The sequence below is a fragment of the Talpa occidentalis genome, unplaced genomic scaffold (genome assembly GCF_014898055.3).
Source record: "Talpa occidentalis isolate TD23 unplaced genomic scaffold, MPIMG_talOcc4v2.1 talOcc4.4, whole genome shotgun sequence".
Classification (NCBI taxonomy): Eukaryota; Metazoa; Chordata; class Mammalia; order Eulipotyphla; family Talpidae; genus Talpa; species Talpa occidentalis.
Window position 1 is genome coordinate 39,612,135 of NW_023604295.1, and position 22,368 is coordinate 39,634,502.

General features: G+C 41.1%; 1 protein-coding gene across 4 annotated transcripts in view; it reads right to left on the bottom strand.

Annotated features, from left to right (window-relative positions):
- The window catches only part of ATP13A3 (ATPase 13A3), a 69,872-nt gene extending 54,430 nt beyond the window's left edge, over window positions 1–15,442 (bottom strand). For 3 of the 4 annotated variants that reach the window (XM_054700457.1, XM_054700458.1, XM_037525305.2), the window contains exons 1-4: window positions 15,388–15,442; window positions 14,586–14,629; window positions 1,450–1,548; window positions 250–423 (exon numbers count right to left, since the gene is read on the bottom strand). In XM_054700457.1, coding sequence (XP_054556432.1) covers window positions 250–423; window positions 1,450–1,500 — 225 coding nt within the window. In that variant the 5' untranslated portion in view covers window positions 1,501–1,548; window positions 14,586–14,629; window positions 15,388–15,442. Of the gene's footprint in view, window positions 1–249; window positions 424–1,449; window positions 1,549–2,323; window positions 2,384–14,585; window positions 14,630–15,387 lie in introns of all 4 variants that reach the window. The other variant, XM_037525304.2, reaches the window with a different exon arrangement.
- Window positions 15,443–22,368: the final 6,926 nt, after the last annotated feature.

Genomic DNA, 22,368 nt, shown 5'->3' on the forward strand with positions numbered 1-22,368 from the left:
CTCCAGGGACCTTGGAGAAGGCAAGTATCCAATTTCTCATGTATCAAGAGCTATAAAAACAAGGTGAATTTGATCATTTTTAAGGTTTCTTTAAACTCTAGTCACCATAATATTATTTATTTCAAACACTGATGTTTTCAAAATACTAGGACCAGAATTTTTCATTACATCCTAACAGAGGTACTCTTTCATATTAGTATTTTGAACAAAGCATATATAAAGACATTACAAATAAATACATGAACTTACAGTAGTCCTCAGCAGCACCACTTCACAGTCTTTAATTGCAGCTCTAATACAGGTGGCCTTCACCCGCCACTCAGGCAACCAATAGAGGAGGAGGAGGAGAAAGCCGCCAGTGCAAACCACTCCTAGGGAAACCATGGCAAGCTTCCAGCGACTTAAGTTATAGCCATAAATCTCCTGCATGGAAGTGATCATATTATGTCAGAGATAAAGTCCAAAGTTGCTCTCTAAATGGGTATCACTGCCTTATCACTGCAAATATCTTCACAACTCATAGTTACCTTTAAATTTTCTTTCTGTTAAGTTCATTTTTAAAGTTACAATTTTTAGTTAAATCTGTTGATATTTTTACATATTATGGTTTCACAATCTATGTTATGCTTAGTAAGTACTTTTCCATGGAAAGTGTATATTCATAGTTTACCAGAACTATGACAGATAGGATTGTTAGATAAAATATAAGATGCCCTGTTAAATTATGTAGAGATTATGTAGAAGTAATTTCATTTCTATATTTGTCTTTTAAATTCTTCCAGAATTTATCTTGTAGTTGTTTTTTATTTTTTGGTGAGTTTTTAAATTTTGTAATAATTTTAGATTTACAGAAAAGTTACAGAAATATTAGAGTTCCTACATATACTTCATCCAGCTTCCCCTAATGTTAATGTCTTGGTACTGTTTTCAAAATCAAGAGATTAACACTGACACATTATTACTACTAACCAAAATGAGCCTTCATTAGCATTTAAACAGTTTTCTCCATTGCTCATTTCTGTTCTAGGATATAAACCAGAATATCACACTGCATTTAGATGTAGTAGCTTTTAGCCTTATTTTTCCCCAATGATTTATTAATTGTCCTAAAACCAGTGACTACTCAATTTGACCTCACTGTCCAAATTATTTCAATTACCTTCCATCCCCCACCAGGCTTAGATAATGAAAAGGGCTCCACTAGACTAAAAACTATTGGATTATTTTCATAAAGTTTTCCTAATCTGCATTGTTTCTTGCTTATCACTGGTAGCATAAAAGTTAAATAATAATGAATTTTAATTAATAGGTAACCCAAGACAATGAGGAAAGAAGCACAATGACTTCACTATCATTTTTCGTTAAATACAAATTTTCTACTCCCTCAGAATAATAAATTGCAGAGATAAATTCTTCATATTTCACAAGTGAATTATAAAAGTTGGTTACCATCTCATCTTCTTGACCCTGGTTGATAGTCTTCCTTTCTTCTTTGTCCATATCTACAGTGGTTTGAAAGGTCTTGTGCTTCAGAACAGCTGAAGATAACTAAGGGAAGAGAGGCAAATATTAGATAGTGAACCACATATTGAGATTTGCAAAATAAATATCAATGATGGTTTGGAAAGTGTTTTTCAGAAAATCTTACTTAATATGTAATAAATTTGTTATGTTTTATCAATATTCTTAAAGATAACCAGTTTTAATTAATGTGTTTCCTACAGCCTATGTAAACAAAAGCTCACAGTTCACAGTAATTTTTAAGAATACAGAAGAGTCAGAGCCAAAGAGCTTGAGGGCTACTGGTCGATAGAGTAGGCTCGCCTCTGGAAAACTATTGGGAACATTACATCTTTAATCCCAGATGCCATATTTCTATTCATCTATGCTTTGTATAGCAGGCGCTTGATGTGTCAGGCACTCAAAAAATTCTTCTTGAATAAACGACCTGATGAATATGTGCTAAGACAGAAATAACTATTTAGTGTTTACATGATGTAAATTAATAGCCAAGTAAAAAACCAACTGTTAGGATTTTAACTAATCCTAAGCACAAGACTACCAAAATCTCTTATTTTAGGTAAGCAACAAAATACTGTTATCCTAAAAAAATACTGTGATCCTAAAAAAGAAGCCTTAGCAGTATCTAGTCAACTTTTCCAAAACAAGTTGCATTATCATTCAAAACACTTTGGACACTACAGTAATAATTCTCAGCCTAGGGTAGTGTTAAAATCTTACAGAGTGGTTCCACCCAGGTAAGACCAATCTATCAAATCGATACAACTTGAAGTGACACTCATTCTCAAGAGCTATTTATTACCTGCTGCTACAGACTGGGTTGAATGAGCACCAGGTTCACACAGAGTTCGGCGAAGAGTGCCTGTTCCCACCAAGAGATGAAAAACCTCATGAGTCAAAGGAATCACAAAAAGTATTCAGAAAGGTTGGCTTCAGTAGTAGGATCAAATTAGCCCTAAATTAAAAACTACTCCTGTGTAACAAAGCTAAAAGACCTAAAGAATAAAATTGTTTCCATGTAACTGCCTCACACAACAAAATTCAAGGAGATTTGTAGAAAACAAAAGATCTAATTCCAGTAAGTCACAATGTCTGACATCCAATTAAAACTTAACAGTTATACAAATAAGCAAAATACATAATGCGTAAACAACATGAAATGACAGAGACAACAGAACTGGAAAACAAGGACAGTAAAACAGCTATTGTTAAGTGTAGTTCATACGTTCAGAAAGAGGAAAGACTGAACACGTTTGGCAAGAAAAAAGAACCAAATTGAATGTAAAGATTTATACAATTTATTTAATGAAAAATATTAGATGGAAGTAACAGCAGAATGAAAAATGACTAGATTTAAACAAACAAAAAAAGGCAACAGCATCTATCAACAGGCTGTGAGACTTCAAATATACATGGAAGGCAGGAAAAACAAAAATATGTAATGGTAATTTCCAAAACTTTTCCCTATCAGATGAAAAGAAACTAAACCCAAAGATTCAGTAAGTCCAATTAACGCCAGGCATAAACATTAAGAACTTATACTAAGACATGCCATTTGTCAAAAGTACTGAAACCCAATAAGGTCCATTCTTGACCCCATCATCTCATTACTCTTTTTATTATGAGTTATACTAGAAATTTAGCTTATTAAGGCAAAATTCTTAAGTCTTATCAAATTTTACCAAAGTTGAAATATTTAAAATTTAAATTAAAAGTTGCTCTAAAAATCACCAATTTCCCTTTAAACACATTATAGTTCATAGGCTATTACTAAGAATTCAAATTCATCTTTCCCATAAACTTCCAGTAAAAACCAAACACCAATGAGACAACTCCAACAGCTTACATTTAAAACACATACAATTGCAAATATAGATTTAAAATTTTAAGACACAAAGTCCTTAACATTTCACTTCCATGAAAATAACCTATATAAACATATTTAAATACATTGCTCACTGAGATGAAAATGAATTGTTATTCTATGACATATCTAATTAGACATTTGAAGCATTTAATAGCAAACCTGTAAAATCCATTTAAATTAGAGAGGTATAATTTTGATGACTTGCTAGAGTGCATGTATTTTTTCAATCAAGTCAACTTCTAGATCATAGAAAACAAGTTAAGTTTTTCTTACCTATCTCACCTTATCATCATTCCTCCCAATTGCTGATATTAGCAGAGTTCAGAAGCTGGTTCTTAATAATAAAATTAAATATAAAAACTCTCTTCAAATAAATTTTCTGCCAAAAATTTGTTTTCATTCTTTTTAAACTGCTTTCAAAATGATTAAGACATAAAACTTAAGATTTTGTAAAACACTGATTTTATGGCAAAAATGGATTTTCAAAAGTTAGACTCTTTGCCATCTGACTGCCACTAATACAGCTCCCATTCGTTAATTAAATCATATCTAGTTAGCTCACTGAAGTCCCAATTCTACAGTGCATGCCTGAACCTTGATGTCATCTAAATAGCAAGGAGCTTATTGGCTATTGTCCTTAACCAAACCCTTCCTTGCATTTATAATGAACTTGATTTTGTGTGAGTAAAAACAGCATAAGACAAAGTGAAATTAGGAATAAATCTCACTAAATCTAAAGCTAATTTTTGAAAGCTTATTTGTTGGTTTTACATTATATAATTACTACTAACCACTCAAAGTATAGTCTCTAATTAAGAACAGGAGTTAGATCTCTTCTCCTAAAACAAGACGAAGTAGCCTCAACAGGAACAGACCTCCCCAAATCTCTTAACCATTTTTATTTCAAACTCAAGTTTCTCATGGCTGTGTCACAATAGTAGTATAACAGAATATATGGAAGGGTTTTAAGAACAGAATTCCAAAGCATGTGACTCACAAGGTGATTTAGAGAATGATCTGTAACTCAAGTAAAACTTGAAGTAATTTTGAACAGTACATTTTTAATTTTTTACATTCAGACTAACATAAAAACTAAAATTAAAAATGTACTATTCAAAATTCACAAAACTAAGAATAAAAGGAATTTAAGTGTTCAAATGATGTTCATAAGTTTGTAACATATACTTCCAGAGTTTTAAAATTAAAAAATACACTAAATTAAGATTTTTTTGGGCACTTTGTATTGCTGAAATACAAAATGCATTATCCTACTTTGTTTTGTAATTCTAGATTTTTTTTCTGATAATTAAATATACCTACCCATGTTAAATAAAGAACTGAAAAACCCATCTTCAAGGACCACTCAGCAAAAGGTGTTTTGAAAGACTGTGAAGTAAGCAGTACTACCAGCATTCTGAGTATTATTTCATATTCAAATCTGTAGCATCCACAGAAACTAAGATGACCCTCTGCAATTCAAAAGCAGTTCTCCCTGTATAATCAAAATAAAATATACCCTAATACATATAAAATCCTGACTCTACTCACTGGACAACCTCAATTTCACATCCATGCAAATATTTATACAAAAATAAAAGAAAATCTCAATCCCCTAACTACATAACCAAATTGTGACAACTCTCTGAGGGCAAAACTCCACACTTCAAAACCAGCTTCTAACAATAAGAATGACATAATATAATTTAATGAATACATGGAAATTTTACAAGGATACCAGTTAAATTTTAACAAAGCTCTACTCAATAACCATTTTATCACTTCCCATCTTGAACTTTCTCTTATAATACAAGCTTTTGTTTCTGTGTTTAGGTTTAAGGAAAGCTATTGTATCCAACATACAACAAACTAAAACTGTATTTACATTTGTAAAGCACAGTCTTTACATAGTTACACTTTTTGTATGTTACAAAACAATGTGAGAGTTATAACTAAATAAATTCTAATTAGGAAAGATAATGTGATTACCTACCTTAGGGTCAATGTTTCTATCACTTTCACTATAAAACTATTTTTAAGGAAGAAATCAACCCTTTATTCAGAGAAACTCCATGCAGTAAGACAGTCATCATTTCACAAAAGAGTAATTTTGACTATTACAATCATCCAGCAGTTAATTAATAAAAAGCAGGAAAAAGTATACCTATGGAGTAACAAATGATATCATGTCTTACTTTCACTTCATAAAAAAGGAAATGTTTCAAAATCATTTACATAGAATGCAATACAGTAAACACTGTTTTGTTTTGTTTTGTGGGACCCTCGCAGGTGGTCAGGGATCGAACTGGCGCTTGAGAGGCTGCGGGCAGCCTGGCAACCCGGCGCGCAACCACTGTGCCACCAGGGGAGGCCCACAATACAGTAAACATTTTTAAATGTCTACTTATGAGAGCTTTGCTTTTATTTGTTACTTTGATCTTAAAACTTTTATACTTCCCCATAAATCTTATGTCACATTCATATTCAATGAATTTCATATTCATATTCAAAATTTCATATTCAATGACTGAAAATTTTAAGTATTCCAATTGCTAAAGTGATTTCTAAATTTTACCACCTATTATATGAAAGGGTGCAGTGGGCAAACATAAATCATAGATAGCACCACTAGGTAAGACCAGGCCTACAGACTGAATATTCCAAACTAGCAAAACTGAAAAGACCTAGAAAGAAAGCTTAGACCCACTCCTATGATAACCAAAAGTCAAATACATTAATAAAATGGTGACAAATCCAACAATGAAAATGTGCTAGTGAGTCCTAGGGATGGGGTGGGAGTGAGGAAGAGGCTTCAGTGCTTTTAGAATGCTTTCACCATCTACATGCAATAATATGCTTAAAACAGGTTAAGAGGGCCTCCCTGGTGGCTCTGGGGTTAAGACAGCACTATCAAGCTATTGCCAGTCACTACAGCATGAGTTCGATCCCCGGCCAGGGAGCTAACCCACAGAGCACAGCAGACTTCTGTCTTGCCAGCTATTCCCTTGGGCAGTGTATTTCAATAGATCTGCCTGTTCTGCTTCTCACTATCTGGTGAATCCTCTCACTGCCCCCCCCCCCCGACACACAAACCTCTGGCCTACACCCCAGCAGTTCTTGTATGCACGAATAAATAAAAATAAAATCTTTTTTTAAAAAAAGAATTAAAAAAACAGTTAAGAGAGAAAGCTAAGGATAAGTTCAAATTTCTAATCCTATAACATCTGATCAACCTTGATCTTAACTTTATAGGGAACCTCTAAAACACTTTTTGGTGATCTATCAGAACAGATCCTTTGCCTAGACCACACACTTAGTTAAAGTCACTTTACCCTAAGAACAAGATGAAATAGTCATTTTTAAGGCTCCTTTATCAAGTATATGTCTAGTAATCTACAGATGATGTTTATTTTTATATCCCCCCCCCCATATTTTGGTCCCTCTGAGGAAAAGCACTAGCCTGTGATGTTGTATACACAACAGCAAATTCCAAATTATTTTATAAAACGAATTAGGTGAACATGTATGCTATGTTCACTACTACCAGGAACAATAGGAGATATGCAACTTTTACCCCAAAACATAAACAAAAACAAAAGAGCACAGAACTAAGAGTCAGCTTTGACCTGTCCGTAAAAGACAATTCACTCAACAGAACCTATTTTACAAGTTCCTTCACCGTCTTGATTTCAAATTCTTCTCCACTAAATGAGATGTAATTCACATGATACATTCCAACCATGATGATCTTCATTAAATATATAATTTGTATATAGTCTTCTGTTTCACCCTTGTACCACTAGGTGACGTTCCAGCTTTGGTAAGGAAAGAGGATAATTGTTTCCACAAGCCTTAAGGGAACAGCTGTTGATCAAGAGTGATTAAACAGAAATTACATGTAAAATTTTCTTAGAACCACTACAGACACTAACATAGGAAAAGTAGAAGTTGCTGTTTCATGTGTCTCAATAGAAAAATAAGACTTGCAATAAACAGAAGCAAATTATGGTAGGGAGTGGAAAAAGGCAGGTACGTTATTATTCCCTTTGTAAAGATTACTCCCAAATTCACAATTGTCTGAAACTAGAACTGAGGGGTCTCACAATGTTGTATAACAGAAGAGAACAGAGCAATAACAATTAAAGAGTACATAAATCTATTAGAGAACAAGATGAGGTAAAGTATAAATGTATGAGGTAAAACATTACTTGCCAATTAAAATGGCAAAAAAAAAAAAGAAAAAGAAAAAGAAAAAGAAAACCAACACCCTTTATACACTGCTGCTAACAGTGAATCTTTATGTACTACCTTTTTGGAAAACCAACTGTCAGTGTATTAAAATTTAAAACCCCACATACTTTGATCCAACAAACCCAATTAGAAATCATTTTCGCGTATACCTACACATGTATGTTTCATTCATGGTTTCTTCAAACGTCTCTGTATTATCAGACTTATAAGAGTATAAAAGTTTTTTTTTTTTAAAGGTAAAGACAAACATTTATTTATTTATTTATTTATTTATTTATTTATTTATTTTAAGGACATTTATTTATTTATTTATACAAGCACTGGGCACAGTCAGAATCGCAGGAGGGTGAGAATATTCACCAGAGCCAGAGCAGGGAGCAGAGCAGGCAGAAGGACCGAAGTACACTGCTGAGGGGAGCAATGGGCAGCAGGAGAGGTCTGCGAGCCATGTGGGACCCTCCTCCTGTGGCCAGGGAGCAGCCGGGGATCGAACTGGTGCTGCAGAGGCTGCGGGCAGCTTCGCAACCCAGCGCTCAACCGCTGCGCCACCGGGGAGGCCCAGGAGTATAAAAGTTTTGTCCTTTTTTCCTTTGAGGGTAAAAGTGGGTACTGACAAGCAAAAACACCTAGCTGAAGCAGGAATATTTTAAAAACAGCACAAAAGCAATCATGTGTCAATAACATTTAATAAAACTGGAACTGACAAATCAAGAGTTCTAGTAACAGTTTGTATAAGCAAAACAAATTCTAAATGAGCCCAAACTAGAAGTTTTCTTCATTAACTCAGCATGGCTTACTTCAGAATTATTGTATTTTGTTTTCAAGAAAGCAAAATTAGTTTAACTCATGATCTATACTATAGTATGGTTCTCATTTCTTTCTTCCAGACATGAAGACCCTACCACAAGGCAACATAAAATCACCAAGGAACCACCTATACAAAAAGGTCCAATCCTGCAAATTTACAATTAAAGGGACAGGCACTTTGGATCAGCCTTTTAAAATTAAGTCAACCTGTCTTTTTGCACTTCACTCATTTTTCCTGATTTGAAATCTATCCATGTTGACTTAGCATAGAAAGGTAGCACAAAGTCCTTGTATCTGCACACAATAACTTATTTCAAAAATCCACCACTTTAAATTGCTGTTGCAGAGATAATGGCCTTATTCACAGTACAACCATCAAAGAAACAAGAACTTTTATCATTTCCTGTGGTCATTCTCTAGCCCCTTATTCAGGATTTTAAAAAATCAATGTACTTGGATACCGTGTCAACCATATTAATAGAAACTGACATCTGTACAGGGATTTTTAGTTTACAGAACACTTTTAGAGTATTACCTACTTTACTTACCAATTGTTAAGTCAATACTGTGCTTTAAAACAAGGGAAAAAATAATCATCAGTTAACCAGGATTATCATTTTCCACTTTCTCTATAAAGTCAAGCATGCAGTGTTTTATCTCAAAAAGTCTAATCAGCAATTAAGGAATGACACGCAGACAGCATCATCTTTCAAGGGACTATTTTCCGATAATTCATTTGAAAACCAGCTATTGTTCTAAAATGTAATATATTCTTTTATAAGGAAAACAGTGACTGGTTTCCCAAGACAGCCCACAAATGACCTTTTCTACCTCCCACAATTCTGCTGAGTGTTACTTCATATTACACTAGCCTGGGTGACAGGGCAGGTAGCCAGGTTACCAAGCCTCCACTCCCTCTGTCCACTTCTTAGTTATTAATATTCTCCAGGCTTTTCTCTAAGTAACAACATCACCAAAGCACAAGAATGGCACTGCTGGCCCATCTACGGTGGTTATCAAACAGTATTTTCTGCACTTGTCTTTCACAAGCTCCAGACCCACAGATTCAAGCATCTACTACATGTTTTGCACACAACTAAAATTCATAGCTTCATCTTATCTTTCTTCCAAAATTCTGCCCCATCCCACAACCATTGCTTCTATTCCTTTATGTGATTTGACTAAAAAGACATGCCAGGAATTTTAAAGTCATTCTAGGTGCTTCCTATTCCAAACCTATATCCAGCTGGACTAAATTCTATGCTTCTGTCTTAACAAATCCATCACCATGCCCGATCCCCACTGACTCTGCCTTAACTCAGTCCTGATGCCCTCTCTAATCTCTCTCATTCAAATCAATGCACAATCTAGATAGTAACATTTCTCTCTCTGCTTAATATTTCAATTGCTTCCCATAGTCTGCAAAAGCATTTCCCTAACTAGTAAAAAAAGTTCCTCCAAAATAAGAAATGTAAAAAGGCATCCTGTGCTCATATAAATTGAAGATACAGATTAAATAAAATCTGGCAGTTTTCTTACCACCAAGATTTTGAAAAGTATTATACCAAACATCTGGATGTGGTTCCCTACCATGAAGAGTTGCGGGGGTGGGGGAAAGAGAAGAGGACAATTCATTAGGACGAAAGGAAGAAGAGGACAAAGTCAAAACTAATTCGAAGAAGACTGTCAACACCATTTGCCAACTCACCAGCGGCTATTACTCGCTTCTTACAAACCTTACAGCCCGTCTATATAGAACACGATTTACAGTCCCTCGAAGAACCCTATTGTCTCCTGACTCCTTTTCCTTATTATATACTTTGCTCCTCCTGCCAAAAAGGCCCTTCCCTAACTTAGTCTGACTGAAGAGCTCCTCCTAGTCCTTCCAAACCCTGGTAAAGTAACTTCTCTAAGATTTTATTGTCCCTTCTACCTCTCAGCAGAGGAATTCTCCCACTTTTGTCCTTCCTCTGTACCTGTGAGCGCATCTATCCCACAATATTGGACTGCAGACTAATACCATAAAGCTTGGAAACCAGGCTAGCACCCAGAAATGTAGTGAATGAATGAGACAAGCAAGATGGGGTATGAGAAAGGAGTAAAACCTTTCCTCTTTTTCTGAGCAAAATTGCACAATAAAGTTAATTTTGTCTGTAGCATGTTCTCATTTCTCATCCCCATACTCCTTTTCCCAGACACCTAGTGATCTCAACCCCCAACACAGCATTTTGTTCTTTTACATCAACTACTTCCTCTCCTCTTTAACCAAAAGTCATTCTGTTTAGAAATTAATAACAAATGAGTTATATCTGCTCAAAGCTGACAAATCTAAGATAAATCTCTAAGTAACAAAATTTTAAAAGAAGTATGACGATGCGAGGCACGGTTACTGCAGTCCACCACAGGAAGGCTGGCCAGAATAAAAATCTGGGAGTCTACCTGACTGAGCTTCCCCGTTCTTCACTCTATCCACACCTCATGGTAGCAACAATAGCTGCTACTGGCAAAGACAGAGATGAAGCTGATGCTATGGCAACCCTATGGATCACCCATTCTTCTTGGATTGAAAAGCTGTTTATTTGCTCGAGAGACCAGTTTTGGTCAATGTTTCATTGCTATGGACAGAAAGTCTCACCAACACGTTCACCAATGAATTTAGAAGAATGCCTTTACTCTAGACAAACTGTTGAAATCTCACTCCAGATCACTGCTTGGTTTTGGAAACAGCAAATTAATTTTAAAAAAAATGTTGCCCAAATATCCTAGTACTTCAATGTTAAGTCTGTAAACGTTAAATTAGCATTCTAGTAAGAATAATTATGATTTATCACCATCTCTGCTTTCACAGAAAGTCATGTGTTAGAATTTCAAAGTTTATATGTGCCAAGCACTGTGCAAAATGCTGGAAATTACAAAGATTAAATTTCCAACCTCAAGGAGCTAAATACAGTGGGTTAGACAGGTAAGTAAGCAAACATACAAAGCAAATGGTTGAGTGCTGCAATAAAATAAAAAAGAGTAGTGAGGAAGAGGTAGGTAAAGCACAGAAAAGACTATTTTTTTTTTAAAGATGTATTTATTTATTTATTCATACAAACATGGTACAGTCAGAAGCGCAGGAGGGTGAGAGAATTCACCAGAGCCAGAGCGGGGAGCAGAGCAGGCAGAAGGACCGAAGTACACTGCTGAGGGGAGCAGCGGGCGGCAGGAGAGGTCTGCGCGCCATGTGGGACCCTCCTCCAGTGGCCGGGGAGCAGCCGGGGATCGAACCGGTGCTGCGGAGGCTGCAGGCAGCTTCGCAACCCAGCGCTCAACCGCTGCGCCACCGGGGAGGCCCCAGAAAAGACTTTAGAGAAGAACTATCCCTTGATCTAAGACCTCAAATAAATGAGGAAAAAAACAGAAATATAACAGAAGGATGGAATCCGAGCAGAATTACCACATACAGAAATAAGGTGAAAAATCCCAGAAACTGTCAGGAATACAAATTATTTCAACTATTTGGAGCACTGGTGGCTACTAAAGAGGTAGAAATGGAGCTAAGAAAGATGGTACCGGCTCAGATTATGATGAATGGCCTTATTTGACATGATAAAGATACAGATGGACTCATAGGTGATGGAGAGTTTGGACTTTTAAATGAAAGCAACCCAGGGCCATTCCAGGGAGTCACATTCCCAAAGAATCTGGTGTGATGGCATCCTTTAGACTTACACAAGAACTGTATTCACCTACAGGACTATCTCTAAAATGGCAGAACTCATTCATCAATGTATACCCACCATCTATGCCTGTGATTGCCACATACAAACACTAAAAAAAGTATTGGCATAGCTGATGTAACAACGTAATGCTAATAGCATAACCAAGAAGTCCTAATCAAGTCTCCTTCCTTACTGCCGATAAAATCACAAGTCTTACGTGCTACTATAATTTCTAATCACCACAACTCTTAAGGGAACATGAAAGAGCTCACTGACTATGGGCTGCCCCAAAGATAAGAAACTATTGGAAGGGGAGGGGACAGAATCATTCATGATTATGAAGCTGACTAAGCAGTTAATTCTATCCTTTTTGCCAAAAACTGACTGGATTAGGTCAAAATTATTCATCAACTCATTCTACGGCAGAGGCAATAATTATAAAAATATATATTTTCCTATCAAAAGGACTTGTAATATAAATACCTATTTTAACTAAGAATTTGCTAGGTTTCTCTTGTCTTTCAAATAATTAAGTGTTCCTGATTTTCCTGTAGTACATTGCATTTTACTTAGTAAACTAAATTATTATAATTGCCATGTAAATAAGGAGTACAATTCTTGTACTTAGAAAAACATGGGGAAATTTAAAGAAAGTTTAGGTAATCATGGAAAAAAAATTAAGTAGGAGGTTAGAAAACTAATGGTTTAAAAAGCTACGGCATATTCTAGAGATAGATGACAACTCTTTGATGTATGAAGAATGAGTGCCAAACATTTAAAGAAATGGATCCAAAGGCTACATAAATAAAAGAAGAGATATAGCTAGTTCACAAATTCGGTTTTTAAATGAAATTAAGGCATATAAAAACCTATTAGACACAATTAAACATATTTTTAAATTTTGTTACCAGTAAGAAACAATGAGTAACAGTGGGGGTGGGGAGGGAAGAGGGCGAGGACAAGGACTAACAACATACCCAAAGACATAAAGACAAAAATATACACTGCATGTACATTAGAAACACATGAGATTAAATATCTTGTGTTTTAAGGATGGGCTTTCAAAGACACATGGTATTTTTGCTATGAAAGTCTGAATATAATTCATGTCATTATTGCCTGTTGCCCCAGTTAAAAAACAATACAGCAATCCTCAACTGTATCCCCTCTACACACACACAACTTTCTTTGAATATGTTACATGTTAATAAACTAATATATATAATAAGTTATCATTTACTGAGCCTCTTAGCCTCACAATTGTCTAAGGTAGGCTTTATTGCCTCCACTTGACAAATGAAGAAACTAAAAAAGGTTAAATGACTGGATCCAGGCCACATAGCTAGTAAGTAATGAGGCTGGAATTCAAAAATCACTTGTCTATGGCTTTGAAGTCCACATTTTAACCAATGTACCAGGCAACATGACTTAAATTTTAGGTGCTGTCATGTTTAAGACTGTTGTTTTCTTATCGTGCTATCCCCTGAGTATTGTTTACGTTCAGATACTTTAAATTTCATGGAAAACATTAACAACTTATAAAGCTCTTTCACAATAATGCAAATCTTCCTAGTAGTAAATTAAAATTTTAATTACCAGAGGTATTTCAAATAAAGCTACCTGGTTAGATTATAGAAAGAAATCGGCCCTCCTGCTATATAATTTGAACACTGCCTGTCAACTTTATTTTCAAAATAAACAGCCACTTTATTTCTCTACTATTTATAAACTGAAGCAACCAAACAGTGTTATCACTACTTCCACTCAATCCCTAATCAAAAACAGGCTCTGTTGTTATGACAATGGTCAAAAACTTCACTTAACTCTCACCCTCACCTGATTTAATGCTGAATAAAACAAAGTGCAAAAACCAAGGATAGTAGCAAAAAAGTAAATTTCCATAACAATAGGTTTACTATTTCAAACGTCCAGGAACTGATGTGCCTTTTAAAAGGGTGGCTAAACAAAAATGGGATGCCCATATATACTCATTGTGGCAAGTGTAGCCAATTCAGCAAAGCAACAATCCTTTTGAGAAAAGAATGCCACATATGTTACAGTAAAACAAAATTAATACATGTGCCTTGTAGAGTACTTTTAACCATGTAATCGCCCTTCAAAAGACAAATCAGAAGCAGAACACCTTCATTTTAGCAACAAAGTCTTTAGATGATAGTGTCCATTTTGCAATAATCTCTAAGGTTCCCACATTTCTTAGATTTTTTTAAAAAGTGCTAACTTCCCGACTTACATCTAAAACAGTCATTACATGTGTACGTGTGTTCTACTCATTCAATTCAGAATCATATGTAGGAAACACAGGTTTCTGTTTCTGGATTTACGACTCCATACCCAGTCATTTTGCTCTAATATAACCACTAAATATAGTCCTAAGACACTGATGATTAAAAGTAGTTAATTATGTGAGTGATTCATACCTCCTATGTCCAGACACCAAGCTCCAAGGATGTTTCTGTCAGATCTACAGGAGAGGAAAGTGTAAACACCTGTCACAAAAGCTTTCCTATGGGGAAGCCGGAACTGAGTTAGCTGTCAACCCAACTTGGTTCCCTCGCCCACCGCCAACCTCCCCCCAAAAAGGTCACACACCACCCACCAGAACCTAACTTTGTGATGGGAATGGGCAGAAGGAAAGGTCACGAAGAGCCAGACCCCGGAGGTACTAGAGGAAAGGGCCCTGGACTTTTGTAGCCCTCACTACTACAAGTCAAAGTGAGAGGCTTAGGCAAGTCAGCAGTCACTTCTCCCCTGGGGCCCCTCTGGGTTTATCAATAAAATGCGGCGAGATTGGCAAAGCGCTCTACGGCTCGGTGGCTAAGAGCGAACTCAACATTCCTTCAGTCAGCGCTCGCACAAACCCATCAAGGGCCCTGCCCATGCCCCCTGTCCTCGACCACACCATCTCCGGGTCGTCCTAAAAGGGTGAGTCCATCCTCCCACTGCCAAGCCCCAGAACAATCGCCCTCCCCTCAAGCAGCGTGTTCAAACCAGGCCTTCACACCCACAACGTGGATCCCGCCTCGCTTCACCTGCCCCTGACATTCCGCGGTCGCAGCGCTCAGTCCCCACCCCACACGCCCCTTCCCAGAAAGCAGATGCCCGATTCCGGCTCCGGCAGGCCGACCACAGGCGCCCCCGGTACTCGCCGCTCCCGATCTCACCCTTCCCTCCAGCAACCTCCCCCATCACCACCACCCACCCTCTCCGCGCCCCGCTCACCTCAGGAAGCCGGAGCCGCTTACCGCCGCCGCCGCGCCGTCTCCTCGGCGGCCTCCCGCCCGAGCAGCCGAAGGACCGCGGGGGGCCGGGGCCGGGCCGCCGGTCTCGCCGCCGCCGCCTCGCCTCAGCCCAGCCCCATCGCCCTCGGCCGGCGCCGGCGGCCGCGGGTCGCTCGGGCTCGAGGCGCCGCTGCAGCCGCCGCCGCTACCGCCGCGCTGCGGCTCGGGGTGAGAGAGGGAGGCTCCGCGGCCCGGGCCGAGCCGGGCGCAGGGGCGTCCGCGCTCCGCTCCTCCGCGCCCGCGGCGGCGGCGTGCAGCCGAGGCAGGGAGAGAACAAGGGAGGGCGGCAGGGGGAGGCGGGCAGGGGAGGGGGCGGTCTGCGCTCCGAAACAGCCTCCAGCCGCCAGCTACGTAGCGGCCCCCCCCCCCCCCTCCGCCGTGGCGCCCAGATCACGCTGCGGGGAGAGCCGGCGAGCGGGCGGGGGAGCGCGCGCGGCGAGCTCGGGACTCCCGCGCCGGACGTGAGGTCACGTGATTGCCTCATCCCCGCGCCGAGGGCGGAGGGGCGCAGAGGGGACGTCAGAGGGGCGGGGCCGACGGTGTCGGGCGGGGCGAGTGGCTGGCCCCACCCACCCCTCAGGGCCTAAGCTCTAGCCCTCCCCCGGCGTGCAAAGAAAGGGCGGGGAAAGGCGCGCCTGAAGAGTTGCGCGTTGGGGAAAGAAATTACTAACTTAGCAGGACGGCTTTTTTTGGCGGGAGGAGGTGAATTTGCAACTCACCGTAGAAAGACAAAATCATAGTCCAAATCCCCATTTTGTGAACAGGGAAACTGAGGCCCTGCGAGGGTCCCCGACTAGAATTCCCCAGAGTGGAGGTGCTAGGATGGAGAGGAAGCCAGATCCTGGCTCCCAGTCCAGGGCTCTTTCCTTTTTCTTTTTTTTCCTTCTTTTTAAGGTTTATGTATGCATGCAAGAGCTGGGGTACAGGCCAGAAATGTGGGGGGTGAGAGAATTCACTAGAGACAGAGTGGGGAACAGACCAGGCAGACTGAGTGAAATGCACTGCTGAGGGGAGCAGCGGACGAGACAGGAGAGGTCTGCCGCGCCATGCGGGTCACCTCCCTGGCCGGGGGTCGAACTGCTGCAGCAGCTGCGGATAGCTTCATAGTGCTCACGCTTAATCCCTTGCGCCACCAGGAAGGCCCCCCGGTCTCTTTGATTCCTTAACACTCTCCCCCCTCCCAGCCTGCTCGGAAAACGAAGAAACTAGAACCCGCATTTCACAAGCGGCTAGGCTCGCGGGGAAGGAGGCAGAGGCAAGAGAAAGCTCCTCGCGCCGGCTCCAGTGCCTCCGGCGGGAAGGAGTCTCTTCCGTCAGTGCTGAATGCAAATGAAATACTTCCCTCCGCTGAAGATTTATCTACCCGCCGCCCCCGGCCGGACATCCAAATCGCAAGTTTGGTTTTCCCTTTGGCGAGGGCGACCGCGCCGGGTGCGCGTGGAGAGCGCACAAAAACCAGCTGCCTCTGGCTGTAGAAGTCTTTCGACCTTGAGTCTACCTCGCCTACGCCTTTCCGTCCTGCTGTCGTTGTTATTACACCTTGCGGCTAACAGAAGCTCTAACTGCTTAAGCTTAAGAAAGAAGACGCTGGCACGCGCTGTTTCTGGTGCGCTGCTCTCCTGGATACCTGTCCAGGGGCAGGGAGCAGTGAGCCTCTATTTTGTAGCACAGGGCAACATTTAATGGGAGGCTGTCACCCCTGGTCCACTACACATGGTGACGCCTCACCTGGGGCAACACACCGCCCCAAGCCACAGCACGATGACACCTCACTGGGAGCCTGGAAAACGCTTCTCCTGGCTCCCCTCGGTTTCACGGCCCTGGACAGCCTCCTCGCCTTTCCTCACACTATGTAGGTAGTGTGGACTGCATACTGCACTGATGGAGCCACTGCTGCCTCCCCAACCCCTAGGCTCACCTTCCCCTTCAAAGAGCTCAGTATTCAAAGGATTGAGTGACATAAGGGATGTGGACATCCCGTAAAACCTCCATTCCCACCTCTCTCATCTCCCGGCCATTTCCCCTCAACCTTGAAACAAAATCAAGTTTCTCAAGTCCTCAAAATAACACTGTCAAGCAGAACCCTCCACCCAAAGTGCCCTCTCCAGTCAGAGTCCAAGAAATTGCTTCCCTCCCTTGCATGCAGACCTATTAACAGTGCCCTGACTATCTACACTTCCTCATTTCTCAACACTTACTGATTTCTCCACCAACATCCACCACTCTCCCTCACCCTGCTCAAGCAAGAGTGACCCAAGACCGTCATTTCCCCAAAATCTGGCATTCTCCAGACCTTTTTTTCTCTGGATCTTTCTGCTACATTAGACCCCTCAGTTGACAACCACCTTCTGGAATCTTCATATTACCTTGGTCCCCTAAAAAGTGCACTTCTCCAATTCTCACTTCTCAGTAAATAAGGCCTCTGCCTCCTTTGGTGGTATTGTCAAGTGCTATCAATTGTGAGTCTGCACCTTAAATGCAAGATGCCAGTAGAAACCCATAGTTCTTCTCACTCCACTCACTCTGGGAGGATTGCCTCCACTCTCATAGTTTCAGCTATCAGATAGCTGTCTCCAGTACAGACCTCTTCCACAATAATTGGACCCAAAGGGCTTCCCCATTGGCGCAGCGGTTGAGCGCTGGGTTGCGAAGCTGCCCGCAGCCTCTGCAGCGCCGGTTCGATCCCCAGCTGCTCCCCGGCCACTGGAGGAGGGTCCCACATGGCGCGCAGACCTCTCCTGCCGCCCGCTGCTCCCCTCAGCAGTGTCCTTCGTCAGTCTGCCTGTTCTGTTCCCCGCTCTGGCTCTGGTGAATCCTCTCACCCTCCCGCTTCTGACTGTACCCAGTGCTTGTATAAATAATAAATAAATAAATCTTTAAAAAAAATAATAATAATAATAATAATTGGACCCAAAAATCCAATGGCCTGCCAGGCAAATCTAGCTAGATATTACAAGTGTTGGGGGGAAAGGATGTCCTGAGCTAATTCCATGCAGGCTTTGTGGGCCCCACCCCCACTCCAGACCAAAGCCATCAAGACATTGGGAAAGACAAATCTGTCACCACCAAAGGGAAGGTGGCTGGGACCTGAGGGTGGAGTTAAGCAGCCAGGTTGGGTATAAAAACCAAACACGTGGGCCTTGGGGGGCTCACTCTCTCACTGGGCTCCTGGCTCGCGGCCAGCTCTCAGAGCGCCATTTGGGATTCCTGATCGGCGGATCGGGTAGGACGCATTTAAAACTTTGTCTCCCACTTTTCTCCCTGAGCTGTACATTTCCTCATTTGCCCTTCCCTTGTAAATAAACCTTTTATTAACCTTTCATGTGTGCCTGCAGTAGAGCATTGATAAATCCTTTTAAGCACGCAGGTGAGGACCCACAGTCAGGCAACCCATTTTGTATCAGGACTACCCTATAACACAAGGACACCCCAAACTCACCATGTCCAAAACAACTCATCTTCTGCCTCCATAGGGGCCCCTCCCTCAGCTTTTGGCATCACCAGCTAGTCATCAGGAATTAGAAAGTTGGGAATGAGTGAGTCATTCTTGATTCAGCCCTTGAGTGATTCATACTTGATTCAGTCTTCTGTCTTGTCCCAACACCAAATCCTATCTAATTTACCTCCTTACTAAACCTGAAATCCCTACCTCCGTTCCCCCTGTCGTGAGCTCAGCTATCCTTTCCAGACTGAACTGTTAACAGCAGCCTTTAAACCGTCTCCTTCAGACAAGCTCGCCTAGCCTCCAGAGTGAACTATCTAGTGTTGCATTGACAACACCACACTGATAAATGGGAGTCTCAGAGCAAGTTATAGGACGCATGATGCTGCCAAAAAGCAAGATCCTGGCCTTTTTATTGATAGAATAATTATACAGCATCAGTTGTGAGGGAAAGGAGGACAAAAAGAAAAGGGAGGAGTGAAACTAGAAAATGTGCTCTGTCATCTATAGTATCAGGGGCTGTGAGTCTGCCCCCCCAGGCACTTCTCATCGCTTGATGACTTGGTATTGTAATTAAGATCAAGCCCTAGATCCCCAGCCAGGGTTTCAATCTTATCAACAAGGCATTCCACTGATCAGCTTCTGGGGTCCCTTGTCAAACAGCGGATCTCAGCCTCCCCCCACCCAGGGGTTCCCAGTCATACTTCACGATGCATACCCTTCCGAGAGTGATCAAGCGTTCTGCTTTTTTTTTTTTTTTAAGATTTATTTATTTATACATAGAAGAACTGGGGTACAGGCTAGAGGGGGACGAGGGGTGAGAGGATTCACCAGAGACAGAGTGGGGAGCAGAATAGGGGGACTGACTGAAACACACTTCTGAGGCGAGCAGCGGGTGAGACAGGAGAGGTCTGCTGCGCCACGTGGGTAGCTCCCTGACCGCAGATCACACTCATGCTGCAGTGGCTGCGGACAGCTTCACAGTGCTGCGCTAAACCCCTTGCGCCTCCAGAGAAGTCCCAAGCTTTCTATTCTTGGTTGATTTGAAAAGCATCTTGTAAGGTTTAGCTATGACTGATTGACTAGGCAGTTCTGACCTTGTATAGGAATGCAGAATTGCAGGTAACAAAATGGTGGCCGAGCAGGCCGCTTAGGAGTAGCAGACCCACATCTAGAATGTGTAAGTTTTAAAAATGCTACAGGTGTTTGCCTCGTACTTCTTTTATACTATGTACCTCAAGGCTGGAAGCAGGATGCTGTCAATGCATGCCAGCTATTAAAGACCATGAAGAGTCCCAGATTTTAGGAAGCAGCCAAAATCCCTAAAGTAAGGCAACACACAGGCAGGCAAGGGAAAACTCTAGAGAGAAAAAAAAGCAATTGCATGTTTTAAAAAGCTCCCTGCTACTACTGATGTTTTGAGGATGGAGAGAAAACAGTTTGGATACTGACTTGAGAGCACATGCTGAGTCACTGGGAAAAGTTTAAGCATGCTTATAGGCTAAAGGAAAAAATGGATTAGAAAGTGAGAAGCCTAAATCTGAAGAGAAAAGGAATGGAGCAAGTCTTGAGAAGTTCTAGAAGTCTTGCTGATTCTTGGCCCTTGATGATTCTGGGTCCAGGCCCCTGTTCATTTTGGGCCCAACCTTTGCCTCCTCTTATCTTACTTAATTGTTAAAACCAAATCCATGATCACAACCCCAAATAAATAATAGTCTTCCTAGTTAGCTCTAACTTTACTTTCCAGAAAGACTGTTTCCCATGTACTCCATCCTTGAAAGCTCCATTTTTGCTTGCCTTCCTCTCTCACTGTCACCTTGTTTTCTATTTCACTCAGAAAATGCAGACCAACAAGAGGGAATACCATACCTTCCTCTTGCCACCCACAAATGTATGCATCAACCCTCATCTGCTCCAGTGTCCCTCCCTTACCTAACCATTTTTGAAGAGGAGCAACGCCTCCTCCTGGGAGAGACAATCTTTTGTAGTCTAGTGCTGGGCCTCCCAAAGGTCACCGCTGTTGCCAATTTCAGTGGACACTTTTCAGACTTATCTTATTGGCCCTCTCAGCAACATTTATCTGCCATTCCTGAAACACTTTTCTCTTAGTTGTTTTTTTTTTTAAGATTTATTTATTTATGCATACAAGAACTGGGGTACAGGCCACAGGTGTGGGAGCAGGTGAGAGGATTCACTAGAGACAGAGTGGGGAACAGAACAGGCAGACTGACTGAAATACACTGCTGAGGGGAGCAGCCAGCAAGACAGGAGAGGTCTGCTGTGCCATGTGGGTTGCTCCCTGGCCGGGGATCGAACTCGAGCTGCAGAGGCTGTGGATTGCTTCATAGTGCATTGCTTAACCCTTTTCATCACCAGGGAGGCCCTTCTCTTAGTTTTAATGACATTCTTTTGGAATTCCTCCTCCCTCTCTGTTTACTCCATCACAATCTCTTATGGGTGCCTCCTCTACCTAATGGTGCTAAAGGATGCTGTTTCCCAGGACTCAATCCAGGAACCATGTCTCTCTCTTCACAAGTTGTGTAACTTGCTATTTTAATTTGTTATCTATCAACCTTACAAGAGTTGTAGATAGGCTGCAGGAGGTCTATAAATTCCTTAAACTTGAATGCAAAATTTTTTTCCATTTTATATTTTTATATTTTTAAAGAAAGAAGTATAGCTTCCATCAGCTTCTGAAAGGGGTCTGGGACCCCAAAAAAGGATAAGAGCCCTGATCCACACGTGCTCTCCACCATGGCTACAACTACCATCTATGTGTCCATTAATAACACCCTACCATATATGCACAGCCCAGGTCTCTCTTCACAGTTCCTGTGCCATACCTCTTTGTCATCCTCACATGATGTCTCACTGTTACGTCATGGATTCACTTATACAATGTTCAACTCTTGCCTTTCTTCCCGCCAACCAACTCCTTTCTTTGGTTTCTCAACCTTAGCAAAAGGCACTATGATCAACCCACCTGCTCCAATACAATGCCAAGTCCTCCAATCCCTCTACACTTCTCTACCTCTACTGCCACCTGAATAGCCCAAGCCACCCTCTCTTTCTCTCAGGACTACTGCATTAGCCTCCAGCTGATTTCCTCACTGTCATGCATATCCTCTTCCAACCCATTTTTACGCAGCAGTCAGAGCTTATTGCTGTGTGTGACTTGGAGCACAGTTCTTTTTTTAAAAAAAATATTTATTTATGTATGTATACAAGAACCAGGGTGTAAACTAGAGGTGAGAGGGGTGAGAGGATTCACCAGAGAGAGTGGGGGGGCAGAACAGTCAGATCTACTGAAATACACTGCTGAGGGGAGCAGTGGACAAGGCAGAAGAGGTCTGCTGTGCCATGTGGGTTGCTCCCTTGCCAGGTCGGGGATCGAATTCGTGCTGCAGTGGGTGGTGATAGCTTGATAGTGCTGTCTTTAGCACAGCTCTTGATGAAGGCTTTCAAATGCTTGCCATTTCA